General features: G+C 42.3%; 1 protein-coding gene across 3 annotated transcripts in view; it reads right to left on the bottom strand.

Annotated features, from left to right (window-relative positions):
* GOLGA4 (golgin A4) overlaps positions 1 to 26,729 on the bottom strand; it is a 74,160-nt gene extending 47,431 nt beyond the window's left edge. Inside the window, exons 1-5 of one of the 3 annotated variants that reach the window (XR_013927509.1) lie at positions 26,453 to 26,729; positions 15,870 to 15,965; positions 6,924 to 7,022; positions 2,357 to 2,422; positions 910 to 1,224 (exon numbers count right to left, since the gene is read on the bottom strand). Coding sequence is in view for 1 of the 3 variants with exons in the window: in XM_080383260.1 (XP_080239386.1) it covers positions 910 to 1,224; positions 2,357 to 2,422; positions 6,924 to 7,022; positions 15,870 to 15,965; positions 26,453 to 26,539 (663 nt within the window). In the remaining 2 variants the exon portion in view is untranslated. The remainder of the gene's footprint in view (positions 1 to 909; positions 1,225 to 2,356; positions 2,423 to 6,923; positions 7,023 to 15,869; positions 15,966 to 26,452) is intronic. The other 2 variants (XM_080383260.1, XR_013927510.1) reach the window with 2 other exon arrangements.
* Between the last annotated feature and the right edge of the window lie 451 nt (positions 26,730 to 27,180).

Below are 27,180 nucleotides of genomic sequence, written 5' to 3'. Positions count from 1 at the left end.
CTCACAACCTGAAGAGTTTTCATTTTAGCAAGACATTTTACATACACTTTTTTAAAGAACTATCTTATTATGCTTGCTGGAAAAGAATGAAAAATCAATGGGAGGCAACAATTAATGAATTAATGGAAGACACCTGTTTTTTCAGGCACATGCTGAGTACTGTAATTGCTGTATAGATATTTTAGATTCCAGGGACTTTGACACTAAGAGCCAAAAGTCTGCACAGGAATTTTTGTATTGAAGGGCAACAAACATTTAAAGAACTGTAAAAAACAGTGCAAATACCCAGTTTTAAATACAACACAGACACAAACTTATAAGTAAACAAATGCAACACCACCACTTGGAAAGCTTCACCTTTCTCAACCGTTTGGAAAAGAGTGGTAAAACTACTTGTATCATTGGTTTTCACTAAAATAGCAAAGAAACAGTCCTTGACTGAATTCCTTCCAGGGAATATCTGGAAATTATGGGGAATAGAACTTATTAAAACCAAAACACTTGCCTATCACTCATGCATGGAATATACATTGTGCATTTCAAGTCCAAGTTTCAGAAGAGAATTTGCTGCCATGCAAGTACAAGCCATGCTTGCCGTTGCTCTCAGCGGAAACCTTCATAGGCCTACTTGCTGTGAGTAACCACTAATTAATTTCTATTGCTGATAATATGACAATATTTATAAGTAAGAGAAGAAACGGATTTCCAAGTTTTATTACCAGAAAAACATCTGACCCATCTAGGCCAAAAATAACTAGACTTACAATAATAATTTAACGTCCATGTTAGCTAGAAGTTGATCCATTTGCTCCAGACAGGAAAACAAAAAGATTATCCACTACTGCTGTATCTGTTAGCCCCATCTTTTTCCCCTCTCTGCCCAGGCAAGTGAGTCACAATGTTGCCTACCTCGGAGTATTTTCCCCTATAGTTGCCCAAACTGCGCTCCATTCTGCGCAGTCGCTGCAGCAACTGCTCTTTGCTGAGGCTGTCCACATTGCCCGGCGGCTCTTCTGTTTCACTTTCAATGTCTGATGGTGGATCAAAGGTGGGACCAGCTGCATCCAAGTCCAGTCGATTCAATGAGTCTCTTGAGGAAGTTCGTACCAGGGACTCCTTAGAAGAAGAGCGGAACAGGGACTCTTTTACTGGGCTTCGAAACAAAGACTCCATGGAGGGAACTCGGAGCTGAAGCCTCTGGGTGAAAGACTGAGTGTCACTTAGCTGCAAAAATACAAAGCAAGTAATTACTTCTGCACTGCTTTCAGGCAGACAAGACACACCGAAGTCCAGGAAACAGACCTGACCTGGGCAAAGGAAAAGCCACTGCCAGACACATGCCTGACACCAAACAGCGACCACTCCCTTAGAAGAATCACCTCCTTGTGCAGAAAAATGAAGCATGCAACTACCAGATGTGGGCAATTTCAGACAGCAACCAAATCCAATGAACTACAGCTCTGGTTTAAACTTCTAAACCAATGCATTTCTGTGTAAGCCCTTTAAAAAGTGAAAAAGATGTAACTACAATAAAGTTGCATTTACTGTTGTCCCAAATCTAAAAAAATAAATATTGTGACTCACTTCTTGATGCATTGAACAGAAGACTGTATTTATCTCAAAGACACAAAGATATTTTCCTATGATTAAGAGAACAACTTTATTGTAAAGACCTTGTATGATAGTGCTAGCATGCTGTCTTAAACAGTCCTTTTCTAGTTTTTATTTTATTTGAAATGACTTTTTGATTTTTACTATTACACATATATATATATAAAACATAAAAAAATGCTATTATTGATTTATGCAGCTAAAGCATTTATGCTGTTCTACAACAAAAGGTTCTGTGTTATGGTACCAAATAGTACTGGTGCTACAGAACGATCTGAAAGCATCACTGCATGATGTTGCCCCCACAATCAACTGTTGGGACACACTGCTAATCCCACTCAGCAAGCTAAACTTTTTCTGAGACTTATTAAAGAATGTCACTAAATTTTTTTTAAGCCTACCAGTTCTTTACCTTCAGCTAGAAATCAGCTTTCTAGCTATGCAATATGCTCTCTACTTTTGAAAGTGAGATTAATGTCCTGTACCTCGTGCTGGCTGTCCTCAACACAGGCAGCCTGCAGTACTGCTAACCTGGCTCTACAAAAAAAATGCTCTGCGCATCAGTGACAATGCCTAATACCAGCTCATGAGATCAGACGCAAACAAAACAGCCTAGTATTCTGATGGGCAAGTACTTGTCACCCCTACTCCAGCACGAAGATACATACTGGGCACTTAAGGTAACATAACACAAAGACAATGTGGCAGTGAAGGAGGAAACACCCCCCTCACATCCATGCCATACCTGTGGGGAGGCAGGTCCACTGCCATAGTTTTCTGTGGATCTGGGGAGCGGTTGTTTACTCAAGTTCTACAGGAGGAAAAACAACTGTTAGAAGAAATAGACTACAAGGCCTGAAATTCACCAATTCCTACAAATTTGTGGTTTTTCCTTGCCTGTGTTTTTAGTACTTTCTGCTGAATGTTTATTAAGATGTCTTCATGCAAACAAGCTAGTTTGTTAAATTCAAAACAGATTGCTGCAGTATACAGAACTACAAAGCGGCTATGTGTGCATGGATTAGTATGAGACATCTGCAAATGCTGACATCTCCAATTACATTATTCATAATGATTATTTATGTAACATTTATGCACAAATCAAAGAAACACCAAAAAGACAAAATGATAGCAGGAAAAACCTAATTGATGACCAGTGTTGTTTACAGCCAACGTGAGTAACAGTGGAAACACACAGGGGGGCAGGTGGTGGTGGTATGTGGAAACCACCTGGAAAAAAGTGCTGGTGACAGGCTGTTTAAGATTCCAAACAAGCACAGGAAGAAAATTAGACTTTGAGTAAAAACAACCTGTGCAAAAGTTCACTCATACTCTGCGCTCCCAAAAAAAGAAAAAAAAAAAAGCCAAAAAATCCTCCACTCAAAGCAACAAAACCAACACAACAGAAAATGATAGTTTGGGGGTTGGTTTTTCAGGGGTTTTCTTTTTTTTCTTTTTCTTTTTTTCTCCCCCTCAGCGTTCAGACTTTTCTGTTGCTAGTCTGTCTATTCTGCTTTTCCCATCTGTACAAATCTTGATGATTTTCTGGTGTTTAAACCAGGTCAAACTAAGTAGCAAAACATGCCAGAAACCATCTTGGATATGATTTTTTTCCAAGAGAAGCAAATCACTGAGACATATCAAACAAAATATGCAGAAATCAGCTAAAAGCAGTGTAAGTTTATTTTTAATCAAGATGAACCCTGATAGTTATAGGCAAGCTGTAAAATCTAAGGTGTATATACAACTAAAATATCAATCGTAATCTTCCAGGGGTGTATCTGCTACATGATCACACCCACAGCTTCTACTCTGTGTGAACACCCAGGTAAGTATACACAAATGCTAAATGTAGAAGAGGAATCATTTGGTGTAAAAGGGCTTCAGACAGGTTTGCTGTGAAGCAAACTTAGAAACCACCACAGAAGAGAAATCCAGACAGTTAAGGAAGCCAGAGAAATGAGCAGACACCCTGATTCAGACAAAGCTAAATGAGCAATACCAGCCATACAGGAAATCTGTTTGGATTTGGAAATTGCGCTTCACCTGGCTTCAACAAAATGGGCATTCTGCTTCAGAGCACTGTCCTGTCACAGTGCACTGACTCCTACTGGATTAACGGCTCCTACTGAGTTTTAAACTAAAGCACTCTTACATTTCATTGTTGGCTCCATTACCTGATCTTCTTCGTCCCCTAACTGGAAAGTTAATAATAAGGGTAATCCAAATAAAAGATTTATCTTCTGCTTTATTGTTTACAAAGCATCTACCATGCTCGTACTGGACCGACAAAAGCGGAAGACAAATACTTTACCAAGAATTACAAACCAACTACAACCGCTTCTTTCAAAAATCAAATATTCTGATAGCCATAACAAGAATTAAAAGAAACTATGGACAGTCTGTACATCTAATTCATAAGAATAATTTAATATTTAAATCTATTTTAAACCACAAGATTAAGTAATTATTAAATCTCATAAGGTGTTCATGAATATAAAAACCATGGATGCTGTTTTCTGAGAATCCTTAAAAAATGTCATTTCAAAACTATAACTGATGTCGCCACTTTTAAGATTTTCCTATTAATTTTACTGACATCTTTCTATTCAATCTGTGTGAAAAGAAGTAGAACCTATATTTGGGATTAGACTTTCTATTGATACTAACCATAAAAGGGATACACTGGCTATCTTTTATATAAAAAACTGAAACACCACAGGTATCTAGCCACTGCAATTCTAAGTCACTGTGCTCTAGGGCAAAGGGTCATATTCTGGTGTCCACACAGTGAAAGGTAAGCATGAATGGAAGTTGCTATATGTAAGTACAGATTCATGTCTTTGAAGAGCTTAAAAGCCCTTGCTTTTCATAAGCCTTCAGAGATGTTTCAGAAAAAACAGGATCACAGAGCACAGGCTGGTGTTTTGAAAGTCTTAAAAAGGGTGATGTCACAGATTTTGGAGACCAGCAGAAGTCTTTCTTTCCTCCATGAACATATAAAACATAGGCAACTATATCTGTATCCAAAGAGAGCTACACTTACAATCTCTAATAAAAAGGATGCTTTTTGTTATTAAGATGAACTCAAGTTTAACTGGAGCAGATCAGGGTGTTCTAGTGACACTTGTGCTTCCTTACGTCCCTATTTCTGAAATATAAAATAATTCTCAATGGTATAAATATATTCGTAAGCCTAAAGAGCTGTAAAGCGTGAAAACTTAATATCTGCATTTCAAAACATTTTACTGTTCTCCCTCTTTCTGAGGTATTCCAAAATGATGGAGCAAGGAGAGCTTAGTACACATTTTCTTCGCTCATTTTCTTTGAATTTTCCTTTAAAAAAACGCTCCAATAATATTTGAGCTGTTTCTTCATGTGACATAAAACATGCAGGTTACTTGGTAAAGAGTTTACACTAACTTCATCTATGCTAAAAATTCCACAATTACAGACAGTTCTTTATGATGCTTGCTCTTGGATCACACCTCTTGCACACACACGGTTAAAATACTGGTCTGTTTTAGCAGAATATGCACTTGTGTGTGTTGATGAAACCTTTCCTCCCCTGCATCTTTAGCTTATCTAGTTTTCCCAAATGTATATAATTGGGTTTTTTTAATACATATTTGTATATAACGGGCCCTCCTCTTCCCTATGAACATCTACATCATTTTCTCCCCCACAGTTCTTACTGTGAAAGTACAGCTCTAGAGCTTTCAAAAAGTTCAGAGAACATCATCAGTTTTACTGGTAACGTAGTATTAATACACACTGGCAACACACTAATGATAATTCTTACATTATAATTATTTGCTATGTATGCAGTCTTGTATATAAATATGCAAGTCAGTGATTCCTGCCACTAAAGTATGTACTAAAAGATAACATAAAGGCAACACTTGAGCATTCACAGAAATATGTTTTTCAAAATGCAACTGTACTAGGGATATTCTGTAGTGTAGTGACAAACAGCCCACAACTGTTTACTGCTGTAAGGGTAGAAAAGCTTAATTAAATCTGCAGTGAAACTTTTAGTAGTAATCGCTAGACCTGGAACATATGGTCAAAATACCGGGGGGGTGGGGGGGTGGGCAGAATCTAGTACCTATTTCAAAACTAAAGATTTTAGCACAGTCTGAATGTCCTGTTTGCTCTCCATCAAAAAGCTCAATCTTGGGAACACCACGACTGAGCTAGTAAAGAGTATGTGCTCTAAGGGCATGCTCTAAACAAGCATAACCCTTTATAACAAATGAAGACCTTCCACAGATCACCTTTTTAATCACTGTTTCAGTCCAATCTTGGTTAGCTTGAAAGAGACAAGTCCCCCACAACATGCTGTGTTGTGCTATGTCCATCTGCTTATCAAAATTCTATCCTGTTACAGCTCTCACTGACTTGTCACTGTCACCCGCTTCGTGAGCAGCAAAAAAGTACCTGCTAAACTGGAAAAGTTAAGTAATTATGACATATGAGGATGAGCTGGGGCTGCAAAAGACACTGTTTTGAATCAATATGCACTCAGGAATGCCAGGCCTCCAAAGCATGTGAAAGACGCCATCCCAGCCCTGTAACAACATTGAGCAGAACACAGCTTTGTATGTGTGTCCATTAGAAGCCAGAAGGCTGCTTTCCTCCCTATGCCAGCAGCTTTTCCTCCACTCCTTGTCTTCTTCTCACTGAGCTTCTCTACTTACCATACTATAAACATATTTCCAGGCAAAGAAATACATACTTAAAATAAAAACTATTAAAAAAGGACTATTTATTCCCACAATAATCGCTGCCAGGTTACCAAGTAGAAGTAGCTGAATTTCAGTGTCTATGTGAGTTAAATGTTTCCTGCTACCATTAGAAGTAAATGACATTTTGAGTTTTTCACTGTACACAGCAAAAAGAATACAATTTTTAGACAAAAACTATATCAACGTTTATCACATCAATTTATCTTTAAATACATACAGACATACATAGAAATGAAGAGGAAGACTTTCAATGGCATTAATGAATTCTATGCAACAAACACACAAACTTGTGCAACAATTATTTAAAAGTTGTATAGACTATGGTTACCTGTGTAACAGAAAACATGTTAATTTTTTTATGTTACAATAAATTCACATCATACAGCACACCAGCCAGGAGCTATCAGGTACTACCTCCGTGAAATTTAGTGCAGGGTTAGCAACAGGGTAGTTAAGATAGATGCCTTTGTGAGAACAAGCCACAAGCAACACTAGGTTTGCCTTCTAGTACAGTACTCGCCTCCCCCTGCTAAAGGCATCACTAAGAGGGGTGGGAGGACTCACCACACCGTCACTCTGTGGCTTAGGTTGTTTGGTGGGATCCAAAGCAAAGATAGTATACTCAGAGAGAAAAGCAGGTTCTGCTATCATCCCGGCTAGCAGCTGTCATTCAATGTAAAAAGCAGGAAAATGAAAATAAATCAAGTAATAAGGTAAAGAACGTTGCACAATTTTACTCAATTTTCCCACACCATTAAAAACATCATAAAACAATGCAGCAGTTTACAAGACAACAGATATTGATAAAGGCAGGACATAACCAGAAAATATGCATTAGGTCATTTTAGAACAGCCAAAACACTGTTTTCAGTATTTAGAAGTAAAGAAACACACACTTAAGAAACAAAAATGATCCTAGTTTAGCCAAAAATAAAGACATTTCAGGCATGGATATTGTACTTTTTTTTTTAAACTTCTGTGGGTGACTCATCTTCAAATACCACTGAGCCTTCTTTGCTCTGTTACGCATGAAAAACTCATTATTCTGCAAATTCTATCAGTATTTCCATTATAAACAATATAAATTGCATGCTTTAACTATTTCTCTTCCAGTGCTCTTCTTCAGTAGAGCTCTAACTACATTTTAAAAAAAATCCTCCTTACTAATTTTTTCCAACTACTAGCAGACCATTTTGTAAAAACACTACAAGTTAAATTAACAATTTTATCAAGTCAGTATCAAAGAGATTTGAATTCTTAGAGAGGAAAAACATGAAGATAAAGAGACTGGAATTTGAATTCAGACTGGATATATACGTGTAATATAATGCAATCTAATGCTGTTAGGATGCTGTAAAAGATTTCTGAAGATATTCCTCTCATGATTTTACTACTCACACTAAAGTTCAAGGTTCAACTTTCTTATAGCCTGAGATTGCGGAACTATGCTGTCTGCTCACTGAGCCAAAACACAGTATGTTTCTCTCTCATTATTTCACAATTGTATTTTGAGTTATTAAACAGTAATTTTAGGAATCAAATCTATTACAGAGTAAGTTAGAGGTTGATTTTTTTTGTATGACTGTTAAATTGACTCCAGCAGATTAATACATAAATACAAATTGAGAGAGAAAAAATATTTTCATGTGTAAGATCTGGAATGCTACCTGACTTGCAATTTGTGTCCACAAAATCCCTTTAGAAAACGTATTAAGTGCTTCATGTTCAGGGACAGTCATACACAATAGCCTCTGAATGTTGGTAGTAACTCCCTGTGTCTTTTCTCTAATGTACTACCACACTGGAAAAAACTAAATAATTACTGAAAAACCTGAGTAACTGGGACGAAAATTACCAATCCTGCAGAAAACAAAGCAAAATATGCCCTAAACAATGTGATTTTATTGCCTCCTATTTGATTCACTATACTATATACAAACATATACACACACCCTTTGTACAAGTGTCAATTGCTGGAGAATCCTGCTAGTTCTATCAGGAAACCTTCTAGAGCTAAAAAAGGAAAAAAGGAAAAGCAGCTTTGGTTCATGGTGAAAAAACAAACCAACACCCAGAACACTACAAAACTGCACTGTCTTGACAGACCAGGTATCTGCAGAGCACTAATTCGAGAACTTATGCCCAACATTTACTTCTCAAACTGGTAAGTACAGTGACAATTAATTCTGCCTTCTACCATTCAGCTGCTCTTGTCATGGCATTCCCAAAGCTGGCATGGGACAAGCACTGCAATAGTTTACTTGCTTTGCCAAAAACTAGCTAGGTCTGAGAAACTCCAGTGAAACTTCTCACCTTTAAGCAACTACAAAGACAAGCTGCTAACAAAAGAGATGGTCCCATCTTTCTTGCTCCCAAGCTTCCTCCTTCCTCACCCCAGACACACTTGCCCATTGCAACCATATGCCAAGTTTGGTCAGACTGGTCACGAGTCCCGTTCTCCCAGCCTCTTAAAAGTGTAATTCCTAAGAGTAATCTGTGTAACAGCTTCTGCCATATGTTTATTCAAGTGCATAAAAACCACGTAAGTTTCTTTCCTGCTCTGAGCTTTTCGGCAAAACAAAAAGAAGGAAGCTGACAAGTGTTAATGATTCCAGAAAATCTTCGTCAAGTGGTGATGGTTGTAGAAGCTCACAGCCTTGGCCATGCTATGCATTTTTAGACATACCTCTTGAAAAGGGTATATGCCAGAAAAAGAAATGGCAAATACCATGTATGCACAAGGGTACGAACACACAGCAGTAGCACAACAAGCAAGCCTGATAAGCCTTGTCAATTAGAAGCATGCAAATTCTCAACCACAAATACAACGATGAAATCCTTGTGATAAAAATTGCTTTGTATGTTTAGAGAAGACCAGGTAAGGTGATGAAACAGTTTGCAAAGCACTCAAAAATGGGTTATGGCAAATATCATCAACCAAGAGATTATGAACGTTTTCAACACGTAACATATATTATCTTCAGCTTAGTTACGTCACTTTTAAAAACACAACCATCAAGAACTTCAGGAATTACATATCGTTCAAGTTTTCTCCTCACAGTAACAAAATGCTAATGTTTGCTTCTCAAAATACTAAATTTTGACATTCCACCATAGAATGATTTTGCTTAATCCAAGTTCCATTAAATAGTTCACCAAGCAACTTGCATTAAGAAAAATTCCTATTCAATCTCTAACAAGTTAATTCTTCATCTGAAATAAAAAAAAAGAAATCTGTCAGTATGTTCAGCATCCATGAATTGCTATATTTTCAGTCATCCCTTAGAATTTCATGACCATGTCAGTGCAGCTAAGTTCTAACAGGAGGCTTAGACAGTAAGTCTTTCACAAAACATTAATTACAAACCCCAAAACTTAAGGGTAAGATGAAAAAAAAGCTTTAAACAACAAAAAGTTAATTTCAAAAATTCACTTAAACTACCTGGTAGGCAATGTATGTAACCCCCTTTTAGCAAGATTGGAAGATCCAAGCTATCAACAGCCTAAAATATGCCGATCCATGTTACTAACTGTTACAGTTTTGAGAAAAAGTAAGAAAAAAGCTTGTGAGTATAAACTGATGCAGACATACAACTCCAAGGTTTCCATCATAACTAACAGTTTACATGAACAGTAGGATGCAATTAACAATACTGTTAAGTTTCACAGATGTTAGACAGAACCCTGATGGAAGAATGTCACTAAATCATTATCATCTCCACCCTACTGTTGCTTGAGTAAAGGCAAGCACAAAAGGGAAGGAGCCAACCCTACAAATAAAGGCAGAAAACAATAATACTGAGGCAGAACAGCAATCACTGTATCAATACAACATGGCAAAATATTTCCTTCCCAGCAGCCAAGACAAGTTTCACACTTCAAAGAGCTACCAAAGACAGAATATCCTCAGTCACGGTCCAAGAGTGATATTTCCTTAGCACATTTGGAACTGGCTGCATCTTCATTAGTGAGCTCATCCACCATTCTCAGAAGCTGGGTGCCCAACAGTGAAAATATTTTAAGTGCTTGCTCACAGTATTTTTGTTACTCTACCAGCTCATTACCTGCTACATTTTTACAGCTGAATTATAGGCAGAGCTGTCTAATGAGTCCTATAATTACACTACCTAATGTTTTCCAATATATACATGTGTTTTTATCTGCGCTTCAAAATTTTTTTAATCACCTATTCAGTATGGCTTTAAAGCTAGCTATTTAACTTGGGGGGAGAGGGGGTATTAAAAGTCACTAAAAATTATTCACCTATGCCTGGAAAAAAGGCAAGAACCAACCTGCTAGTCTGCCAAAATTAGATAGATATAAATATTTCCACAATGGATTCTTGCACTTCAGATTCTGGCTTAAAACCCACTCTGAATTACCTTAGTAGCTTCAGAAACATTAAACATATCTGGTGGTATACTGTCTAATGTATCACTAGCACCACATTAGTGCTGTGCCAGTAAAGTGATCGATAAAACAAGACAAGCAGGGAATCCAATTGGGCTGAAGCATACTGGAAACAGACAGAATGTGCAAAGATGTAAATAATCCTTTAACTAACCTCCTCTAATCCTCTGAATGCCTTCAAATTGCACTTGAAGCTTGCTGTAGATACCCTACTAAAATCTTCCAACATTCTGTTTCAAACATACTCCAAGGTAAACAAACTCCCTATCCCATCCCAACCTTAATCTTAGGCACCAAATTAAGGCTATGATATTGCTAATCTTTCGTTACAGTATTTAACTCCTTTTATTGCAAGTAAAAATCTTACTGCCCGACAAACATTTCTACCTTGGCAAGAAAGTTACAAATGTGGTAAATTAGGTGATGAATCCAGACACCAAATGATGTTATGCTTCCTTCAGTATTAGCAAAGAACAACAAAGTTATTTCTCAAATAACTTCTGTATTTCCAAAATTCTGAACAGTTTTTGTAGCCCTCAAGTTTGGCCTAAGTTCAGCAGCTTTACTTGTTCTTTATGGACTTTCTGAACTCCAGAACCAACTACGTTTGTATTATTCTTGCTATTGCTCCTCCCTCTGAAGAATTACCATGCTGTAATCTTCCCTTGCTATGATTCTGATGAGTCAGGCATAAAGGCCAAAGTATGTGATCCCCAGATCAAAGGGCTTCCTTAACACGCTGTGAAACAAAACCCAGAATTTAACAGGCATTAGAGTCTGACCCAAGTATCCTTGCTCTGGAAATGGCAGTAGCTGGATCAATGCATGTTACATACATATAATACAGGTTTGATAGCTAAAAGCAGTCTTTAATCCCTTTCAGAAAATAAAAGGAGAATCAGTGGTTCCAAATTTCAGATTAATCTGTTATCAAGAACTTCGAAAATTCATACATTTTGTTAGCAAATTGCATCATGGTATATGTGCATTTGTAGTATGTTAATGCTTAAAGGCTTCTATAATTGTATGTGGGCAGTTTTGCTGTGTTGTAATACAAGCACAGTAAGACAGAGGGAAATGGGTCAGACTAAGCTTTGTCTAAGAGACAAGCCGGTATTTGCTCATCTAGTTCAAGGAACTGTGAGATGACAGCTGTCAGGCCAAAGGTGCAGAGTACAACTGACAATTAGCTTGTTCCCCACAGTAAAATAAATAAATAAATTTGGTTATTTGTCCAAGTTGGGGAATGCCAGAAAAAGGTTGTGAATAATTAAGTAATTTGCTGATTTACACAAGTATTTATTTATAGAAGGTCTGTGCAATTTGCAACACAACCTTTTATGCCTCATCCCTACTGTGATTAGCAAATAGGAAAAACTGAAGAGCTGAAAGTTTCTCTCTGCAATTAAAAAAGCCCCAGAATCTAAAAGCCCAGAACTGCATTTTCAGAAAGATGTAGTACAAAACCCAAACACAGCTGTTCTGGTTAGGTTTTCATTCTGATGAGCAATCTCAACATGCTGCTGTATGCATCTGGAGTTGTAAATTCCAGGCTTTAGATACAAACTAGGTTAGACAGCCTCCAAAATTATTTTTAAACTCTCATGTCAGAAAGGTAAAAAAATATAGTCATATCTAAACCACCACCCTTTGCATGGCAACACCTCTTTAGAAGCACTTCAAATTAAGTATATGAATACAGGAAAGATGCAGCGTTAACAAAGGTATCAAGGGAATATTATTTCAGCTTTACTTGTCTTGCTTTATTAAATGCTCATGCTAGAAAACCATTTCAGTTAATTTAAAAAAAAACAGTCATTATACAGCATTGAAGTGAGGCTAGTTTATCTTTAGCTCTAAGAAGAGCTATATATATTGTGCTCTGCTGTCACTTCCATAACACTCATGAGGATGTGAATGGTATTTGGATCTGCATGACTGGCAGGTCATCCACAGCAAGCTATCACCTGTTTGCTCTCAGCTGATCGCTCCAAAACTAGCTGTGTTAGCTTCTGCAGGTGGGCCCAACTTATAAATAAGTATATTCTAGAACACAAAGAAAATGCTGAACTTCTAGGAACTATACTGAATATGATTGATTTATTTCACCTCAAATTCTGTTCAAGAGTCAACTCAGTAACAGTTTGAAAAACAAACGCTATTCTTCCCTAGAAAAGACTGGAAACACTAAGTGTGTTTTAATCATTCAGGGCTGTTTCAAATGGCACCAGAAAGCATATGACATGCAAATTGTCTGAAGACGTTCTATGGAAATACCAGTATAAGCTTCTATCTCATACTGTAATCATATTTTATGGGCCACTTGCAAGGACAGAATACAGAACTAGACTTCTGCTTTTTCCTTATATTCAAAAAAATTACGAGCTTCTCTGTAATACTGCCTCTGGAGATCCACAACTCATCTAAAATAGAAGCTGAAGAAGAGAGTGGGCATGAAAAAGAAACTTACTCAGTATTCCATGAATGAGGCACACAAGTGGTGTTGGTTTTTTAAACTGAAATGATCTGGAACTTTAAAACCAAAAAATTTTCATCATTGCAGAACATAAAGGAAGAATGTTTGCCTGTATGTTTTATTGTAATTCTTTGATCAGACTAATGCTGTCATTTATAACTGTAATTCACTCTGAAATTGTTTTTATTCTAAAAATATTCTGAATCTAAATCAAAGCTTTCACATACAATCCTTGCAACTTTGCTATTTCTGCAAGAAAAATCTGAAAACATGATCTATTCAAGATATACTAAAACATAATAGTCCAGAGGGAGTACACAGAACATACAAGAGAACTATGAAACACTGTAATTTTGCTTAGCTTTCAGTACCAAAAGGTTTAACCATTATTCATATACTGCAAGAATGTTTTAGCGTATGAAACTCTTCAATCATTTTCAGTGTATTAAATGTTGTCCAACTTCAGTTCATTGTAATGCCATTGCCAATGACACAAACATCTGCGTGATCAAATGAGAACACTGCAAAAAATGCCCCCCAAAAGATGTAACATACCCATATAATCAGGGCATATATTTTCAGAGACAGTATGTCATATCTGCATCTTTTTTAAGCATAGTAATACTGCCACTGAACTGAATTTTATGAAAATCTAATCCAACAAAAAAGCCAAAATAAAAAAATAAATTCAAAGACAATTTGCCTTTAATCATTCTGTCAATATTTACGAGAAATATTTAGAGAAAGGAGATTTCATGTCTTGATCATTTAAATTTATCGTTATTTAGTAGAACTTTCCATTTGATGTAAAACCAGTCTCTACAGAAAAAGAAGAGTTTTTCATCCCCTTAGCAGCTTCTCTACCTTATGAATTTCTAATTACAGTGTGTGTTTCACAAGTAAAATTCTCATAGCAGCTTCCTAAGCCCAAGGATAACTGTAAATCTGAGGTCATTTTAGTACTCCATTTTCATTCTAAATCTTTTTTTCTCCTTCTGCCTCTCTGATCGTTCCAACGTTACCACTGTATTTAGAGCATAATGTTCTTCCAACATAACTTGGCATGTCCTGTGGGGAATTCTTTGCTTCTCCTGTTTGTCTGGAAAAGCAGTCTGAAAAAATCTGTCTGCTGGGGGGCAACATGTAACTAATGAAGCAGTAAAAGTCAAAATGTAGCTCTCCACAGAAATGGTGAACACTGCAGAAAGCATCGATACATACATGTGACATATCTGTAGCACCCAGCAACATTTGGAAATGTATTTATTTTTAAAACGTTATCCAAATTGTGATGAGCGCTAGTATTTTTTACTAAGTCAATTGATAAAACTGAAATAGGAGATGACACCAATTCTCAGCACCGCCTCATTACTTCTAGGCCACAGTGGTAGTTCTCATGCAGTAATATACCACTTCTATACTCTGCATCAAGAACAGAAATGCAGGTTGTTTTTCCTGGGGAAGAAAACAAAAACAACCAACCAACCCCAAAAAACAGCAAACTCTCCTTACTGAAACACTCAATAACTTGAGTGGCACAGCTTGCTGACATTTTGGAGCATTAGTTAACATAAAACTTCTCTCCACGGAAGACGGAAGTTATTACATACATATATATATATTTTTATATATATATCTCACAGTAGAAAAACCAAGCATTTATTAGAAAACTCAATACTGCATTTCCAAAATCCAAAACAAAACCTTCCTTTTATTTCTATTATCATTGCAGGAAGCAAACTGCCAAGCTGTAATCACAGGTAGCGTTCATAACAGAATCTCAGACAAATTTCAGGTATAGATGATCATCTCCTGAAGAAGACGTGGTGTTAAAAATTATAAGTGGATTGTCCCACTGCAAGAAAACAAACTTTTTTATAGCAAAACCCAGCAACTGAATTTTCCAGCTAGGAACTCAGTATTTCCTCTGAAGTTCACAGAATCGCAGAAGTCCTCTGCTTTCCTCCACCAGCCAATTTTCATGCTCACACAGTCGGTGCTTTTTGTTTGTTTGTTCTGTTTTAATCAAGCCATTTCAATAAAGCCATGGTACTCAATATGAAATAAGATGAGTGCAGATTACCTCCTCTCTTTGCTCTATTATGCAAGTCAGGGTTATCTATCATCCTGGCAGTGATTTAAATGATATTTTATGATTTACAATTTAGACTCAGTTTGGTTTGTCGTTTGGTTTTTTTGGGTTGGGTTTGATGGGGAGTGGGGTCGTAAATTTCACAATTATTACTGGCATGGTTAGAAACATTCACAAGGGCTCAGTTTAAGCCTTTAGGCTCACCAGCCTCAAGTTACCTGTGTAGTCAACTGGATTCCCCCAACTTTTCAACCAAGAGAGGCATAAAAACCAAAGTTAGCCTCCGTGAATGTAACTTCTGTCCCACTACCTCACTGAGTTCAGTTCAGGCATAAGATTTTTAAGGCCTGAAGAAGGTCTGATTTACTGAAGTTAAGCACTATGATATTTAATCTAAAAATTAGAATATTTATATCTATAAATAAACAGAAAATTGTGAGATTGGGGAATTAAAAAAAAGTTAATCAAGGACACAAAGTTACTTTTTTTTTTTTTAAAGTTGAAAAAGACAGAAAAACAGTTCTCAACTGACCTCTTTGTCTGGTGTTAAGGTGCCTTCATCATTCTGATCTGTAAATGAAGATGTCCTGCTTCTGTTGCCAGTTGGTGGAGGGGATTTGGATGGGACCTACACAGAGATCACATATATCAATATGTGTAAGCAATAACTGTAAAGTCCAGAACTAATTATTCTGTATCATAATTTACTTCAACAATTACTAACTATAACATGTCAGTGAAGCCTGATCTACAACTTCCTTTTAAAGAGAACCAGTTCCACATACTGCCCATGGCAAATTCTACCTTAGTACAAAGCCTCTAGAGCAGAACATATCATGAATCAGCCACAAGAGCATGCAATGAAACTACTTGTTTTGATTATTTCTGACCATGGTCCTCTCAAACCAGATTTGAAACTCAAGCCTCCTATACTTTAGCAACATAGTACAGTTATTACTTATTAACAACAAAAAACCTCATTTATAAAATTGAATCTAAACAAAGAAAAAGGTCAGAAGAAAATGACACATTTAACAATGTCAACATGAACTTGTTACTGTCAGCACTAAGCAACTACTTGAAGAAATTTCACAAATTCATGCTGTCTAAAGTTGCACCAAGCCACACGAACCCAACCCAAATGTAGCTTTTCAGCCTCATACTTCAAAATTCAAACAAAAAAATTCAGTTTAAATGTAATGAACATTAAAATATCAGTAAGTTTTATATACAAAGAAATTAACTAGCAAGATCTCTCATTAGGTATAATCTACAGTATAACCAGAATGAACAAAGTGTTGAAAAAAAAAAAAAACCAAACAGGCAAAAAAGCTACCACAGATCCTTCAACACTCTGTTGCAGCACAATCGCTAAGGTTGCATACATAAATTCTGCCTTGCAAAATGCCTGTCTCACAAGACAAACTTGCATGTTCTAAAACATAAGTGACAGTTTGAATGAAAAAATACTACCTAATAAGACAGTTTTTCAGAGATTTAGACTCAATTACAGCCTAAATGTATGGGTGCATTTTGTAAAATATGGGTACTAACGAATTAATGTCATTATCATAAAAAGCACAAGATAATTCCAAAATCAGTCACAGTTACCAGTCTGACCAAGTGGACCCCATGTTCCCATATGAAAATACAACCCAAAAGTCAAACACCTCACCTAGTAACAAATAACCATTCATCATGGAACTCTATGTCCTGCTGAAAGATTTCACACCAGAGCTATTTATAGGGTTTGAAAAACAACAACAAACTATTTGTGCCAATAGCCTGTTCTCCTCCTTTTATTCTGACTTCCTAACCTAATGCCAGCAATTTTAAAGACTGCTTCTGGCCCTCGCCATACAGAAGAAAAACGGTTTCCAAGCATTCTTTGCCGCTTTGCTACTGTTTAGGAGTATGAACATATTGATTCTTCACTCCCCTCAATGGTTTTAAAGTTTTCACTGCTGAATTCAGACTTCTGTCAATTTACAGCCATTTCAATGGCACTAAACTCTGCAGCACAAATATTCATCGATCTTATGCAATGAACAGAAAGACTGGATACAACTGAAGTCGGCTAGAACAGAGGAGGTGAAACAGGGCAGCATAATTCAGCTGGAAAGGACCTACGGCCTGCCCACAATATGAGCTGACCAACAGCTACAGCATGGTATTAAGGGCACTGTCCACATGTCCCTTAAACGCTGACAGGTGTGGCGCGTTGGCCAGCTCCCCAGGAAGCCTGTCCCGGGGTTTGACCACAGTCCTCAGCTGCTCCTCAGAGGTACCCAGCTTGGGTGCCCGCCTTCGAATGTGTTCAGATATCTTAATCTGCCTTTTGCATGGTGGGGATTACAACCCACACAGTAAGGGAACACAATTACTACAGCTATAGATAATGTTTTTATCTCAGCATGCATTTATATTGTGTGGCCCTTAGCAGAGGTCTTAAAAGGCACTGGCTATCGGTTTGTTTTCAAACATAACTCAAAGCATAGGTTTTAGCTCATCAATCCGATGTGGTCTGAAATCCTTGCTCCTTCAAGTCTTTTCCCCCAACGCTCTCTGGGCAGGGGCACTCATGGCAAGCAAATTCCTCCCTAGCCTTGCTCTGCCTGCTGCTCTCTCAGGTCCATGTTTGGACACATGCAAGGGTCTGTCTTGTCACACACTGGGCTTGCATCAAAAATGTTGAGATTCTGTATCTAAGCAGACACAGTCTGGCAGATCTTTACACTCATTGCATCAGTTTTGTAAAACAATAGACCACTGTGTGCTAGAAGACTGTTTTCCACAGTTTATTTATTAAAAAAAAAAAAAATAAATCCTTTGCATCTGAATGTCATCAGTGATTTCATCACATCAACATTATCAGGCAGTTTCAGGTGAGCATCTAACATGCAGAATCTTCAGTCCTTCTTGGCAATTATCTTACAGATGCATATGGCAGTTGCCTTTTAGTACCAGATGGCCACCTGGCCAGCCACCCCCTTACCCCTATCAGCGTTGCCAGCAAGAACCTTCCTCTTGACTAAATGCCTGCAGAATTCATTGAACAAATCCTCATCAACATTTATCCACACACCTGGAGAGTAAAGCATAACCCCAGAGACGGCAGTGCCAAGAACTGCAACACACAGTGTTTTGCCTCTTGTAGATTTTTCAGTATCTGGGGTGACTGGGCACTTTCTTCAGTGAAACTTCCCAAAAGGAAGCTCAGTTAATGGCAGCTGTGGATGCTTTTGTCCCTGGGAGGCAGACATCCTTTTTGACAGTGACTGGACTGACACCCCCAGCCTCATATTCGGAGCCCACTCACACAGTCCATCTGCTGCCCAGCCAGTGGAGAGCTGGATCTGCTGGTGGGGACTGTGTGGAGCTGGACACAATCAGGCTACTGATGGGCAAAAGCCCCCTTAACACATCTCTCAGGCTCCACCCTTCATACTTTGCTGTTATCAAACGTAGGAAACTGAGGTTCAGGGTCAGGTCTTTTGAATTTAGATTGCAGAAAACCATCATTCAAGAAACGTAGCCTTCCTGGCCCACCTCATATTCATGGCACCAACAAGGCATAAAAAGCTCTGTCTCATGGTATACTTCTCTGGCCCCCATTCTCCCTACCAGCTGGAAGCTCTAACAGAAGAGAGAGCTGCTATGTGAATAAACTCTGAGTGAAGAGCTACAGGGTAGAAATAGGTAATGCAATGTCAGATGAGGCACCATGAGTTTCTGCTCCAGTTTAGAAGCACTGGGGAGTAGGCAAACATTCCTGGAGGAATTAGTAGATTACAGGGTGACTATGAGCCATTAATGTGATACAAATGAATGGATTCTTGTGCATCAGGCAAGATATCTCCACAGGGAAAGCAAGCATCATGCAAAACCCTGGTTAGAATTCACCTGTACCATTACAGACATTTCTCATTCCTCAGGTTTGAGAATGACAAATTCTGCCTGGGATGAAGGCAGGCAAAGATTAAGCAGTTGAATGGGGGCATGGAGGTCCTACAGAAGATGACAACAACTGGAAGAAGCAAGACAAAGGCTGACAAGGCTGCCACCACTTTCAAGGAAGGTATCAAGGATGAAGGCCAAAGGAGGAAAACAGCTCTTGATGTGCAAGGATAAATACGGTAAAAGAACATGAAATAATCCAGGACTACTTTCCAAGAAGATGATCTCAACATAAACAGTGCAGCGGCATAGTCCCTTGGTGCATTGGTAAGGCACACTGAGGAAATCACACACACTTTTTACATCTCTGCAAAGTTCCTACAGAGGGAAACAAACCCCTGTCTTTCACCTCTGGCATCACCACAACGAAGTAAATGTCTATGGTATAAATGCCCTTCTTTAAACAGTCTCAACATACATGCCAGTTTTGGACCAATGTACAAAATGACAAGAACAGCAGCTACCTTACTCTTTCTGTACTTCAAATGCTAAGTCCTAAAGAAAAAAAGAGACTTCCCAGGGTTTTAGATAAGATGTAAACATCAGCCCACAAACACAGGTAGGCATGTAACTCTCAGACAGGTTACAGTGACAAATGAGCTGTGGAAGTTTTACCCTGTGGCTGAAGTCTGTTTGCATCTCATATAAACACGGCCAACATGTGCATTTCACAGAGGAGCTGCACAGCTCAGTTTCAGTGGGACATGGGGATGCAACAGCCACAGCAGCAATGGGCTATTTTTACGCTGTGGAAGAGTCACCATTTGCTTGGCTGTGCTCTGTGCACTGACCGACCTTTCAAACACATCAGTGCAACCTCCGCTCACTTCTTTGTCAAAAACACTGTTACTTCCATGGGAGCCTGCTGGCACCATCCATCCCAACCTATGGCACTGGTTACACTTTGGCTTTCCTGCAGGCCGTGACTGCCAAAATCACACCCCTTAGTCCCCAGCAAAAGGCTTTGCGTCCAGCCACATCTAGGTTCTGTTCCCCCTGGCTATGGGGCCACTGGTGCAGAGAGGGGACGGTGACAGGGGTGGGCTCTGGGCTGCAGGGACGGTCCCTGCCATGCCCTGAGAGAGGAGGAACAGCCCGGGGTTTGTCCTCGGGAGCCGAGTGGCAGAGGAGGCGTCAGGGACGCCCATCAGCTGTGCCCCGTGCATGGCCACCAAGGGCAGGGACAGCCCCCTGGGCCATTCCTCCCAAGGGTGTTGGGCGGGGGCGGGGCTGCGCATGGGGCAATGTGTCACCCCCGTGTTACCCCATGTCACAGTGCTGTCACCCGGCAACGCGCTGTCACAGTGCCCCAGGGGAGTATAAAAGGGGCATTGTCCCGTGTCCCCCTGCCAGAGCTGGCCTGGCACCGGCCTGAAGGCACCCGAGAGGGAGCCCTCGAGGGAATCATGGAATTCCCTGGGGGCTGAGGGAGGGAGCCTGGAGCCTGGACGAGGCTGCTGGAGCTTCTCCGCTGCAAGGGCAGCTCCCGGCAGGGCCACGGCCAAAGCCCATCTGATGGGTGGAGATGTTGTTTCAGCCTTCGGGGAACAGACACCAGCCCCTCAGGAGAGGAGAAGAACCACCCACCCCCGGGGGTGCCCGAGGCTGTCGGGCCTTCTCAGCTGGACAGTGGTGACAACACCACGGGAGCGCCTTCTTGAGGAGCGCCGCAGGGCTCGCCGTCCTCATCCCCGTGGAGCCAGGGGCAGCAGCCGTAAGAAACAAGATGCAGAGGTATTGCCAGGGGTCCCGGAGCTTTGGAGCACCCACTGGTGTCCCATCAGGCGTGGGAGGGATTCTGGCTTCCAAGGTCGGTCAGACCGCAGGCATTTGGTCACTCTTGGAAGCCCCTGCGATGGCTCCAGGTCAGAGGGAGAGGCTTGGCATCTCCCGGGAGGCGTGCCCAGCCCGTGGGACGAGGAAGCAGGTCCCGCTCACATGCTCAGGGAACAGCCGATCGATCGCCAGCGCTGCCTGGGGTCAGGAAGGAATTTTCCCCCGGGGCACATTGGCACTGGCCCCCGGGGGTTTTTCGCCTTCCTCTGCAGCACTGAGCGCGACCACTTGTCAGGGCTCCTCGGGTCCCTCGGGCCAGGTCACCGCCTGCTGCTCGTGCACCGCGAAGGTGGCCTCTCGTGCCCCGCAGCTGGGGGGAGGAAGGCTTTTTTTCCCCCGCGGTGGGCTACCAAGCGTCCCGCCCCGGGGGTTTTTTGCCTGCCTCTGCAGCACCGCGCAGGGCTCCTTTGGGCCATTCTGGCTGGGTGCCCGCTGCTCGTGCTCCACGAAGGTGGCCTCATGCCCCGCACCCGGGGGGAGGAAGCTTTTGAGGCTCCCGGGGAGGGCGGCCCAGTGTGGTCCCCCCAGGAGCTGCTTCTTGTCCTCTGTCGCACTGAGCACAGCCCCTTGTCAGGGCTCCTCCGAGCCCTTTCGGCCAGGTTCTCGCCTGCTGCGCTTGCACCTCCGAGGCACCCCCGTGCCCTGGCGCTCTGGCTCTCTTGCCCATCACAAGCCTTGGCAGGAGCCAGCTCTGCTCTGCCCTCGGCTCCGTTTCCGCAGGGCTTCTCGCTTGTGCAGAACAGCCTCTGCCTGGCAGGGCTCCAGGCTCGCTGCCCCATCAGGAGCTGCCCCTTGTCAGCTCTCCCTGCCTGCAAGGCAAGCGCAGGGCAGGCACGAGGGCGCTTCCCGTGCATCCCTGGCCAAGAAGCACAGCGGCGGAGCACATTTCCGAAGACAAAAAGTACATTTTTGATTGGTACCTGTCATACTTTGGAAAGTAACCAAAGGTGCCACATGTTTCTTCTTCTTCTTTCATGTGGGGTCGGTCCTGATCCTCATTCTTCACCTTCTCACTCAGAAAATGGGGACTCCTTGGCCTGGGTCCCTGCTGCTACTTTCTGCAGCTCCGTGCCTTTGCCAGACGGCAAGGGATGCTTTTGCAAGCTGAACTGAGGAACGCATCAGCCTGCTCCTGGCTGCACATGCGCATTGTGTCACTGATTGTGACCATCGGCTCTGAACAGATTCAGAACAACAGAAATAAAAATAATAGCCTCTTCCTACTTGTCAATTTTGTGCTATGTGTCCTTGGAAGTGTTTCTGGAGCTGAACCCCCCCCGGCTTTTCAGCGAAGCAACAGTCTCATTGGTATTTGACTCATGGACAGTGCAGGCGTAGAACAGCTCACTTGGAAAGGATCTACAGCGATCATCTAGTCCCACTGCCTGACCACGCCAGGGCAGACCAAAAGTTAAAACGTGGTATTGAGGGCACTGTCCACATGCCTCAAACACTGACAGGCGTGGGGCATCACCTGTCTCTCCAGGAAGCCTGTCCCAGGGTCTGACCACACTCTCACTAAAGAGATGTTTCGTCATGCCAAGTCCAAACCTCCCCTGATGGATGCAGCTTTGAACCATTCCCACACACCCTGGCACTGGGTTCCAGGGAGCAGAGCTCAGCTCGTCCCTCTCCACCTCCCTCCTCAGGCAGCTGCAGAGAGCGGTGAGGTCGCCCCTCAGCCTCCTTCCCTCCAAACTAGACAAACCCCATGTCCCCAGCCGCTCCTCAGAGGCCATGCCTTCCAGCCCCTGCACCAGCTTGGGTGCCTCCCTGGGATGCAGACAAGGACCTCCACAGCCTTTATGAATGGTGGGCCCAGAACCGCACACAGCACTCAAGGTGAGGCTGCACCAGTGCTAAAGACAGCAGGATAACCACATCTTTTGACAGGCTGGTTACACTGTTGAGGCACCCCAGGATGGTGTTTGCCCTCTTGGCTGCCAGGGCAGACTGCTGACTGTTGTTGAGCCTCCTGGCAACCAGCATCACCAGACCCTTCTGCAGGGCTGCTGTCTAGCCACTCCTCTCCCAATCTACACTTGCATCAGTTGTTACTCCGGCCCAGGTGCAGGATCCGGCATTTGTTCTTGTTTAGTTTCATGCCATTGACGACTGCCCAATGCTCCACCAATCTATGTAGATTCCTCTGCAAGGCCCTCTTGTCCCTCAAGAGAGTCAATAACACCTCATGATTCTGTATCTTCAGCAACCTTGCCAAGTGTGCATTCAACTCCCACCTCCAGATCATCAATAACAATATTGAACAAAACTGCCTCTAGAATTGAGCCCTGAAGAACACCACTGGCAACTGGTCACCAACCAGATGTAGCTGCAGTCACTGGAGCCCTTTGAGCCCTGCCCTTCAGCCACTTCTTCACCCAGCGCATTGTGTACCTGCCCATCCCACAGGTCGACAACCTGTCCATAATGATGCTGTCGGGGAGAGTGCAAGAAGCCTTACTAAAATCCAGAAAAACTACATCCACCACCTTCCCTTCATCCACTAGGCAGATGACTTTATTATAGAAGGATATCAAGTCAGTTAAACAGGACTTTCCCTTTATGAACCCATGTTGACTGTGCACGATGACTGTATTGTTCTTTAAATGCCTTTTAAATAGCACCCAGTATGATCCTCTCCATAATTTTTCCAGCAACTGAGGTTAGACTAACAGCTGTGTAGTTAGCTGGTCTTCCCTCATGCTGTTATTGTAAACTCAAATAATGTTGACTAGTTTCCAGTCAGGGATGACCTCCCCAGACTCCCAAGACCTGTAGATGACTGGGGGGGTGTTAGTATTGTTAGTTATATACAGACTACTAGCATTAATAAAGACTAATGGAAAAAATACATTGAGTGTCTACATTTTTTGTTGATATCTGTTGTCAGGTGACCATCTTCATCAAGTATGAAGAAGAGACACCTAGAATTGCAGTATTATTTCTCCCTTTCAGCAGTTAGAAACTCTCATGTTCTTCAGCCTGTGAGGACAGTCAATCTGACAGATGATATCAGTTCATAAGCCATTCACATGAAAGAGGGAGGCCTACAAAGACCACCTCAGAAAGTCTTACAGTTCGGAAATTTTACCTCTGGATTTAATTAGTCTTAGGTCAGTAAATTTAGTTTCAGACACTACAAACCTGAGTACAAATGCAAAGTTCTAGGTCTGAAAGTGAAGATACAAATAGAGCATGAGTGAGGTCTCCCTACAACACAGTACAGGCAAGAAAAGAGCAAAAATTAATGCAAACAGAAGTCTCATAAAACCAAGAAATGTTAAAGTGATGGGAAAACTTGGTTTGAAAATGTCTCAATAGAAAGTAGCTGATAAACCATATGATGACAGAGTACCCAATAAATGAAATGCATTTTAAGGATCTGAATTCCTAATAGCGAGGTAACAAAAGTATATTCCACGCTCTCTGCAAGACTCCAGCTCCAGCACATTTTACAGTCCTCAAAACCTTTTCACTCCTTCCTCATTTACAGGACTTGTTTTCAAATGAGCTATGAGGAGCAAGCAGACTAGCCTATTTTACTTTTCAGATCAAATTTTACTTCAATTCCCCTTTAGCATTACTTGAGAGCAACTGAAGAATAAGGAACACTGCAAGAAACTATTTTACATGAAAATGAAAATAAAAATCTGTTCTCATTTTCTGCTTCGTGTCAACCATTGAGTTACATGATTGACTCTGTCCCTAGTATAGCAGACTAGGTGCAAGTATCATTTATCATAAGCACCTATATTAGGTTTCATGAAACTTGTCCATGTTAATTTTAACAGCCAAATAAAGATTGCAATATATTATGCTGTTGGGTGCACATGTGCACTCAGGGCCAAATTTATTCACAAGTCTGATTTTCAGCAAGTACCAACCCTTTAACACATGCACCGAGTATCCTGAACTAAAGGGGTTACAATATTGTGTGCAAGGTTTCACAATTTAGCTGTGGCTTATTGAAAATAGTAAGTTCTGCAGCTAAATCTATTTACACTGTGCTGAAAATTCACCACATATGCCAATTCAGGACAGCACTGTAAACTGCCACTGACAAAAATGTGCTTAATTTCACTAACTAGAGAAAACCCAGAGTTACTAACTATGAAGGGGCTTAAAATCAAACTCAACAAGCTACACAAAGATTTACAGTAGATCCATTTCCAAAAATACCACCACTATTTAACAAACGAGTGATTAAAAAAAACCAACTACATAGCTGAACGTCAGCAGTTTTGAAACCATGGTCTAATACTGAGACTATGCAGTGTCAGATCTCCCCAGTGGTTCAAGTTACATTCAGATCAATCCCAGGCAACTGATTGCCTATTTATATAATTAACCCAATTATCTGCCTACAGCTTAATATCCACACGACACAGAGTTCATACCTGTTTTATTCTTTTAGAATCTAAGACGCTTAACCCAGCAAAAAGCCACAAAGGCAGACGCTATCTTTCTCAGCACAGTTTTCCAATACAAACTCAACTTGTCAAAGTCCTTCTACCCAAATCTGAACTGGTAGAAAGAATTTATCCTGTTTGGATACACGCATGAAATCATCACAACACATTTTTTTTGCCTGCTGTCACTTTCTGAGATACTCTGTACCTGTGTCACATCTAATGTCCATTATTGTCATTTATAAACAGTAGTTTCTGGTATCCAACAACAATTATAATTTTGTGAAAGTACACATAAGAAAAAAACAGCCAATTGAGTTATGACAAAGAAAAAAAAAAGCCTTGCTGCCAGCTTTATATATATTTTTTCTCAATTTTTCCACAGTTAAGAAAAAAAAAAAAAAGCAAGAATAAGGCTAAGGTAAGCGGACCAGCCATGTGAACAATGGAAACAGAAGGAACTGAAAGAACAAATGTGTTTGCTCCATCAGAAGGCAGCCAGCCACCTCGGTGCTGGATTGCTACCCAGTGCACGGAACCGGTCACTCCTCTAAAATCTTCAGTTTCATCCCGTTCCACCCCCCAGAAGACCCCTCTTTGCAGAGCAGCCGGCACCCCCCGAAGCCTCCGGAGGCGTTTCCAGGCCGAGAGGCGGCTCGGTAACAACAAAGCTGGCTTTCGAACCGGCCGGCCCCGGCAGAGCCGGCCCGCGGCGGAACCCTCTGCCGCTCGGCCCCCCGCGCCCGGCCCGCTCCCGCCCGCGGTCAGCGGGACGCCGAGGCCTTCCCGGGCCCCGCGCGGCCCAGCCCCGCCGGGTGACAGGCCACCGGCGCCCGGCCGGACGCTAAGGACCGCCCAGGGCCCCGGCCCGGCCCATGCGGTCGCCCCGCTCCCCCCAAGGCCCCGGTACCTGCGGCTGGAGGGGGGCGGCGCGTACCCCCGCCCCGCGCGGCGGCGCCTGCTCCTCGCTGATCTTCTGCTTCAGCTTCTTGAACATGGTGGCGGGAGGGAGGAGGGGGTCGGGGTCGGGGCCGGCGGCCAGGGGAGCGGGGTGCGGCGCCCGGCCGGCTCGGCAGCGCCTCCCGTGCGGCGGGCGAGGGGCACCGAGGGTGGCGGTGGCGGGGCTGACCTCCGCTCGCCCCGGCCCGGTGGAGCCGCCGCCGCCTCTCCTTCCTGGGTGCCCCCACCGCGGGGCAGGTGAACGCGGCGGCTACCGCGCCTGCGCGGCCAACGTGGAGCCGCGGGGCGCCCCGGCCGGTACGGGGTGCGGCGAGATACAAACCTCCCGGCGGAAGGCCGGGCGCCATTCGCCTCCCCGCCCCTTGCCGGCCCGGGGGGCGGGCACCGCCTCGCCTCGCCTGGCTCCCTCCCGGCGGCCGCGGGGCGGGAGGCGGTACCGGCCGCCCGCCGGGAGTCACCGCGTTTCGCCACCGCCGAGGGGCAGCGAGCGCCGTCCTGCGGGCGAGGCCGCGCCGGCCGCCGCTGTGGGCTGCGTGCTGCGGGGGCTGCTCCGCGGTGGCTGGATAAGCGACGATCGATAAATCCTTTTCACCTCAAGGGCGGTACGGCAAGTCAGTGCCGAGCCTTGACTCGCCGGGTCGGAGGGCTCTGCGCGCCCGCGGGTGACACCAGGCCCCG

Source organism: Falco punctatus (genome assembly GCF_963210335.1).
Source record: "Falco punctatus genome assembly, chromosome: 4".
Taxonomy (NCBI): Eukaryota; Metazoa; Chordata; class Aves; order Falconiformes; family Falconidae; genus Falco; species Falco punctatus.
This window is presented reverse-complemented; position numbering and strand designations above follow the sequence as displayed.